This window comes from Excalfactoria chinensis, chromosome 1 (genome assembly GCF_039878825.1).
Source record: "Excalfactoria chinensis isolate bCotChi1 chromosome 1, bCotChi1.hap2, whole genome shotgun sequence".
Classification (NCBI taxonomy): domain Eukaryota; kingdom Metazoa; phylum Chordata; class Aves; order Galliformes; family Phasianidae; genus Excalfactoria; species Excalfactoria chinensis.
The window spans coordinates 72,124,888-72,133,214 of NC_092825.1; the positions used below are offsets into that span (position 1 = coordinate 72,124,888).

The 8,327-nt window shown below is 41.6% G+C and overlaps 1 protein-coding gene across 3 annotated transcripts in view; it reads left to right on the plus strand.

Moving 5' to 3' along the window:
- Window positions 1-3,445, plus strand: part of TEAD4 (TEA domain transcription factor 4) — a 78,688-nt gene extending 75,243 nt beyond the window's left edge. For all 3 annotated transcript variants that reach the window (XM_072328886.1, XM_072328894.1, XM_072328902.1), the window contains 2 exons: window positions 942-2,739; window positions 3,312-3,445. In XM_072328886.1, the coding sequence (XP_072184987.1) occupies window positions 942-1,055 (114 nt within the window). In that variant the 3' untranslated portion in view covers window positions 1,056-2,739; window positions 3,312-3,445. The remainder of the gene's footprint in view (window positions 1-941; window positions 2,740-3,311) is intronic.
- Window positions 3,446-8,327: the final 4,882 nt, after the last annotated feature.

Here is an 8,327-nt window from a genome sequence, read left to right on the forward strand (position 1 = left end):
GAGCAAGCCTTCAGCTATGCTTTTCTTCTGCAGTTGAGTTGGTACAGCAACGGAAGAAAAAGCCTTTTCCAGCAGGAGACTACTGCTTGAAGCTTTAGCCATGGCACAATCCCAGATTAAAAAATGTGTAGAAATGTATGGTGACAGAGAGAGGGAAGCTAAGAACTCTGGGTACAGTATTTTGTTTGACTCTAAATGTTTTGTAGGCAGTACATGCTTCTAAAACCTGGACATTTTCCATCACCAAACTGCTGACACTGGGCCTGATACATGCTGCAGAGAAGCTTATAGTCCTGAGTGTCATTAAAAAAATAAATGGGAAAAGAGAAATAACTAGCTACTGTAAGAATGCATCAATATAACAGCCATCCTCCTGATACCTACGGTGGGTAGATGGGAGGTGTATAAGTTTCAAATATATCAGTCTCCAGATAAATGAGATACAATCTAATTCTCATTATCTGTGTTTACCTTTAATAAGCAGGATCAGGTGGTCAGAAAGAACTATTCATGATTGTGGTATACAGGAGCAGGAGTGGGTGCGTCACAGAAGGCAACCACTCTAAACACAACAAACAGAGCAAAAACATTTTTTTTTTTTTTTCCGAATTCCTTCTCTCTGCAGAAATCTCTAACATCAGGGGGCTGGGGAATAGCAGACCTGCATACTTGGTTGGTCACTGCTTGGTCACAACTTTCTTTTATCCTCAGTAGACCCTTCTTGTCTCCCTATCTCTTCATTGCATTGTAGTCCCAACATTGTAAAAGTGCTTTCCTTGGATGTGTGAGCATGTAGATTGGGGGATGTGGTGACTGAGCTATGTGTTGTTCCTGTGGAGAATTCTGTTCTTTTCTTACTGCTGATTTTTGCTCTATGTGTTAAAATGTGCAAGTAGTCAAATAGCAGATATGATGTCAGCTTCTTCTCCTTTTCTGTCTAGGTTGTGACAAACAGGGATACACAGGAGACCTTGCTGTGCATAGCATATGTTTTTGAGGTGTCAGCTAGTGACCATGGTGCCCAGCATCACATCTACCGGCTGGTGAAGGACTAGAAACTATCTGCCCTGAGTCATCCATGAGATGCATGTCTGAGGAAAAAGTCTGTGCTTGAAAATCCCTTGTCTCTTTTCACCAAATTGAAAAATAAACTGCAGATACTGTGTATTTTCAGAAAAGCACCTCCAATCTATTCTTTGATTCCCAGTGGCAAATATGTATGTATCTCCAGGTTTGTGCAAATGGTGGAAAGGCTTAGAGTCAAGGAAGCAGACAAATAACTGCTTAAGAGTTTCACTTGAACAGTGTTCTCTGGAATGTACTCCTCACGTTCTGCAACACAACCCTTACAGCACACATCAGGTGTGATTGTACACATAGTGGTATACATACATATACAGTAGCAGTGGTGGCAGCATTTACAAGCTGGACCACATATATAAAGCTTGGCTAGGTGTATGTTATGCCTGATCACAGTGTGTGCTTCCACAAACATTCATCTGGAGATCTGCACACACACAGACATGCCTACATTTCAATAGGCTGCACTGAAAGTAGTGCTTCCTACTTTTCCCATGGAAACTACAACATACATAGTAACTCTTCTTGACAGAGAACATTCTCAGCTATAAAAAACTATTCTTCAATGTAGTTGCCACCATTAGCAATGCATTTTTGTCAGCAATAAGCAAGAGCCTGCATGCCACACTTATAAAAATCTGCAACAGTGGAGGTGATTCTCATGCGCTGTCACCATTACTGAAATGCACCAGCCACCACCTCACTGTGCTAACATTCACTGTTTAGTGTCCGTAAATGTTCAGCATGCATCCACAAATGTCAATGGGTGCCATTTTTTTCCATGTGGAGGAATTAAATTCCATACCTTTCTCTTACATGCACTTCCATATCTGATGCCATTTTGTCAGTTTGTCCCTCTGCTGCCATCTGTTGCACGGCAACAAAATGGAATAACATCAGGAAGCACTGATGTTTACTACCGTACTCCCAACAACTGCTTCTGATGCTGTGGGCCAATGTAATAAAATATGAGGCATTATTTTCAGGTCAGCCCTCATATGTAGATACTTGTTCATCTAGACATGCATGGGAACATGTGTGTAGATATTGCACATATAAACTATACATCTGCCTGTCTAGCTGTCCACCTTAGCAGAGAGGCAGTTACAGGATCTTCAAGCCTTCCTCCTGTTAGAGGCTGAACATGGTCTCCATGGCCTTTAAAATGCATTTATGCTTAGAAAACTTGGTTTGTTAAATCACGTTGTCTTGCCTAGAAGGTTTTCTGCATGTGTTGGATCTGGCCTCTTAACTGACTAAAATAATTCCTGATTCTTTCACTTCTGTTTTCTGAATGCAGTTAATACAGCTCTGGGAGCTAGACTGCTCTTATGCACCAGTGAAATAATTGTCTCGAGATAACTTGTTACACCTGTTGGCTGCAGTCAGTGAGGTGCACAAGTATTGCCAAGAATGCCATTTGGACAGCAAATCACAAGTGATTCTCTTTCATTTCCAAGGCAATCAAACCCAATCCTTCTCCTTTTAGTTGTAAATAGAGATTGTTTACTCAGGATTTGCTGTGAGTTAACAGTCTTGGTCCCCACAGTGCTACTGATGGAGGGGAAGAGGTAGCCATTCACGTTACCTGAGGGAAGAAGTGGATGGAGTGATATTCTCTGGAAGTCACTGAACAGGCAGTTTATTGCCTATGGCCAGGTAAAGTCTATTAGTGCAGGCATGAAGAGGTGATGTTAGATTTCACAATGCAGCATAACACCTTAAGAAGACACCTCACACATTTGTTTCAAATGTTTCCATCATTGCATTTTTGGCATAGAGAAAAATAATTACTCATATTTCAGGCATCTGACATACTGTCTAAAATCAAAGGATTTATTGGAATTCCAGCAGGTAAGGAAGACTTCAGTCACACGCATATGAAATCTGACTTTTTTCAAGAATTTATGGGCTTTGGTGGTACTCCCCTCTACAGATCTCAGTGTGATGGTTAAAGGTCTTTGTGGACTGTGTAAAACTTATTCAGGCCTATAATGCTGCCTCTAGGTTTGTAATACTTAGTTTATGAACTAAGGTTGAATATAATCATTTCTGAGTCTGTGTTGAAGCCGGGTGAGTTCATTCTTCACAAGGAAGTCGTGTCCAAGCAACAATAAGAAACAAGCTACTAAAATTCAACTTAAAAATCAAGATAGATAAGTTACTCAACATTTTTTTTCTTTCTTTCTCTCTTTCTTTTTTTTTTTTTTTTTTTTTTTTTTTTATCTCAGTCTTCACTGGCAGTTGTCTCTTCTACACCTCCCAAGTCACAGAATCTCAAAGCAGCCACCCACCACAGAAGAAGACCAGATTTGAGACTATCTGAGGAAACTGAATGTGCTGAAGTCCACGGGATGTGATGAAATTCACATGATGAAGTTTGCTAAGCCACAGTCCATTGTATTTGAAAAGCACTGGTGAGGTGAAGTCCCCAGTGACTGGAAAAGGGGAAATATGACAATTGTTTTTTAAAAGGGTTAAAAAGGAAGACTCAGGAATTATCAACCAGTCAGCCTCACCTTGGTGCCTGGTAAAATCATGGAACAGATCCCCCTGAAGACTATGTGATGGTATACGCAAGACAGGGAGGTGACTGAATACAGCCAACATGGCTTCACCAGGGGTGAATCATGCCTGACTAACTTGGTGGTCTTGTATGAGAGAACAACAGCTCTGGAGGAAAAGGGAAGAGCAATGGACTTCACTTACCTTGACTTATGTACAGCTTTTGATACACACGCACCAGGACATCCTAGTCTCTAAATTGGAAAGACATGGATTTGATGGATGTCCTGTTCAGTAGATAAGGAATTGGTATGGCTGCGTCCGAAGAGTCACAGTCAATTGCTCGATGTCCAGGTCAAGTGGTGTCCCTCAAGTGTTTACAACTTTATCCATGATGTAGGCAGTGGGATCAAGTGCAAGTTTGTGGATAACAGCAAGCTGAGAGGTGCAGATGATATTTTTAAGAAAGGAATGCCATCCAGAATGACCTCGACAGGCTTGAGGAGTGAAATTCAACAAGGCTATATACAAGGTCTTGCACCTAGGTTGAGACAGACCCTGACACCAACACAGGCTTGGTGATGAACTGATTGAGTGCAGTCCTGCAGGAAATGACCTGGGGATACTGATGGATGAAAAACAGGGAACAATTGGATACGAGCTGGCAACGTGTGCTTGCAGTCCAGAAAGATAATCATATTCTAGGCTGCATCAAAAGAAATGTGGTAAGGAGGCTGAGAGAGGTGATTCTCCCCAGTATTCTACACTCAAGATATCTCTCACCTAGAGTACTAGATCTGGGGTCCCCAGTGCAAGAAAGACATAGACTGTCGGAGTCGATTCAGAAGAAGGTAACAAAGATGATCTGAGGGCTGGAGTGCCTCTCTTATGAAGACTGGCTGAGAAAGTTGTTGGGCTTTTTTATTTTTGTAGCCTAGAGAAGAAAAGGCTCCAGTAAGACATCATTGTGTCCTCCCAGTACATAAACAGAGTCTACAAAAAAGATGAGGAGAGACTCTACCAGGGAGTGCATTGATGGGACATGGGGCAGTGGTTTTAAACTGAAAGAAGGTAGATTTATGTTGGATATAAGCAATAATTTTATGATTGGTTGGATACTGGAAGAGGTTGCCCAGAGAAGTAGTAGATGTTCCATTACTGGAAATGTTCAGAGTTGGGGTGGGTGGGACTTTGAGCAACATTGATCTAGTGAAAGGCGTCCCTGCCCATGCCAGGGCAGGGAGTGGAACTCAATGATCCTTAAGCATCTGCTCCAGATTAAGCCATTCTATGATTCTAAGTTTATTATGGGAAAATAAATAAATAAATAAATAATAATAATATGGAATTCCTCTCACAACATTTTTATCTGAAGTATGTATTTTTGCTGGTTAAGCTACCAGCAGTTAGATGAAAAGCAAAGGACTAAAGGTTGTTAACAAAGATGGCAGATGACTGTTAGCTGAGAAGAGGGTGTGTACTGAAAAGATCAGTATAGATCTTTAAACACGTTTAACAGACTAATGAGTGACCTGGAGGAGAGAGAAAGCATCAGGATAATTTAATTTGCAGATAGTACTAAAGGACAACTTAGCTAACTGGGTATGTATTGGAGTAGTTTGAACAGGACTGAAACACTAAGCTTGAACTGGGAGAATAAAATTCTAAGAATAATTTGAAATATAAATTAAAATGTCCTTAAAAAAATTCTAGCCAACAAAAAACATGAGCCACATGGCATTTGAAAAGTGAAAGGTAGTCACACTGCTTGAAATTTTTGTGGAGTTCTAGAAACACAGAATCATAGAATTGTTTGAATTGGAAGGGACCCTTAAAGGTCATCTAGTGAAACCCCTCTGCAACAAACAAGGATATTCACAGCTAGATCAGGTTGCTCAGAGAGAGCCCTTTCCAGCCTGATCATGCATACCACAAGGGACAGGGCATTCACCACATCTGGCCTACCCGTTCTAGTGCTTTACCACCCTCATTGTAAAAAACTTTTTCCTTGTGTCCAGATAAATTATCTTCTCTCAGTCTGAAACCATTTCCTCCTGTCCTATCACAACAAACATGAGAGTCAGTTTGTTTATTATAGCCCTCATTTAGATACTGAAAGGGTGGTATCAAGTCCTTTTCACCAGGGCTGTGTTTTACCCTTTTGACCCCCACCTTGTATTGATAGTGGGTGTTGCTATGACACAGGTGCAAGACCTTGCACTTGGCTTTGTTGAACCTCATGAGGTTCTCTTGGGCCTACTGCTTAAGCCTGTCTAGGTTTCTCTGGATGGCATTCCTTTTGCATGTTGACCAGAGGATACAATTTGGTGTCATTAGGAAACTTGATGTAGATGAAGCAGTCCTACTGTCAGCATCATTGAGATAGGTATTAATGAGCATCACTTCCAGTACTGACCCCTGACAGACACCACTCACCACTAATCTCTGTCTGGACATGGATACTTCAGCCACCATTCTCAGTGCAAACAGTTCCCCACCCACTGAACAGTCCATTTGTCAAATCCATGTATTTCCAATTTGGAGAGAAAGATGTTATGAAGAACCATATCAAAAGCTTTAATGAAGCCCAGATAAATGATAACAGTGGCTCTTCCATAGACCCAGTTACACCATCACAAAGCCATAGAGCATGATCCCAAATTGCATAGAACAGAATTAACTGCCAAGGGTCAGATATACAAATATCAACTGCCAGTACCAGAACTGAACATGGGAGCCAGACGATAGTCTCAGTACTTCTCATTCACTCATATGAAGACATACACCAGAGAATGAATATTTCACTGTCTATAGGAGTTAGTAAAAAGTACCAATAGTACCTTGTGATGGAAGGCCCTGTGAAGGGTTTATTTGGCCTTGTGTGTGACTAGTCCTGAAGATTTTCATCTTAACAGAAGACAGTTGTGTAAAGCCCTGATGGGTGTGCTTCATATGCAGGCGCAACTTCTCAAGTAAGCACAGGCTGTACCAAGACCAGCCTTGCCGCTTATAAATCTACACCTATAAAACCACAGTTGGCTTGGACAATTGATTTTATGTGGAAGAGGAACAAATTGACTTTCTTCTTCATTAAGTTATTGCACACCAGTTTCTTTGTTGTAACTGCCCAAGAGCAGGTTTCTATCGACATGTAGGAGGTCCGTCATAGAATTTATCTTCATGACACTGTGAAAATGCTAACATGATACCCACTTCATCAAGCACTTTGCTGCTCATGGCCAGCATGTAATACAGAACCATGCAAGAGAACTTTTCCTCCTAAACTTGAAGACCTTGTACTTCCAAGACTCCGTTTCTAAGAACTGCGCAGGGCAGTATTGTAGTTTAACCCAACAGGTGACTAAGCACCACACAGACTTTCACCCACTCCCCCCCTTCCCAGGGCTATGGGGGAGAGAATAAAAAAAAAGTAGAACTCATGAGATGAAATAAATCTATTTACCAAGATATAAAAGGAAAATAGTCTCTCACTGTATATTTTTGTATACATATATATATATACACATATACATACACACACATATATGCATATATATAAAAAACAAATGATGCACAAGCAATTTCTCACCACCCCCTGACCAAAGCCCAGATAGGAGCAGCAGAAGAGTGCAAGATGAACTCCCATTCCCTTTAAAACCTCTTCCACTAAGTCAGCTGTCCTAATTCTGTTCCCTCCCAGCTCATTGAGCCCTTCACCACAAACGGCCTTAGTTTAGCAAGTGACTATAAACATCAGTGAGTTATTATTTTTTTTTCTTTCTTAGAGCCAAAATATAGCACCATATCTGACACTCTGAAGAAAACAATTCCATCCCAGCTGAAACTAGAACAGCTAGTGTTTTTAATGTTCTCTGTGGTAGTGCCAAAAGCACGTAGTAAAGGGCAGCAGCAATTTTAATATCTACAGAAATATATGAACTTTCTCTCTGTGCACAAATTCCCTGCTGTACCTCTACCCTCACGTTTGAAAGTACATTTGGATCTGAGAGACAAGATGACTCTGGAGCAGAGGCAAGCAAACTACACACATAGATTAGCTCAGAGGGCTATGAGTTGTATTCAACATACACTCATACACACAGGCATTCATTTTAGGTAATCCCCATAAGCAGCAAGCAGAAATTCCCTAAGCAAGTGAGCTATTACTTACTGACACTTGAGAGACGGCAAACCATTGAAAAAGAAAGAGAAGGAACATGCTGGTGGTGGATTCCAAAGGTAGTGTCAGCAGGGTATCCCCTGCTTCAAAGTATACTTTTCATTTCTCTCCTGTTGAAGACTCTCCCTGGAGTCTACAGGGTTTACTTTTCCACTTGCACACTATTGGGAGGATTGGCTGATACTCCTGAAGGCTGTGCTGCCATTCAGTGAGACCTGGACAGGCTGCAGAGCTGTGTGGTAAGAAATCAGATGAGGTTTAACAAAAGCAAACATAGAGCCTTGCACATACGAAGGAATAATTGCATGCACTAGTACAGGTTGGGGGATGACCTGCTGGAGAGGAGCTCTGCAGAGGGGGACTTGGGTGTCCTAGTGGATGACAGGTTGGCCATGAGCCAACAGTGTGCCCTCATGGCCAAAAAGGCCAGTGGAATTCTGGGGTGTGTTAAAAAGAACGTGGCCAGCAGGTCGAGGGAGGTGATCCTCCCCTTCTACTCTGCTCTGGTAAGGCCTCATCTGGAGTACTGTGTCCAGTTCTGGGCTCCCCAGTACAAAAAAGA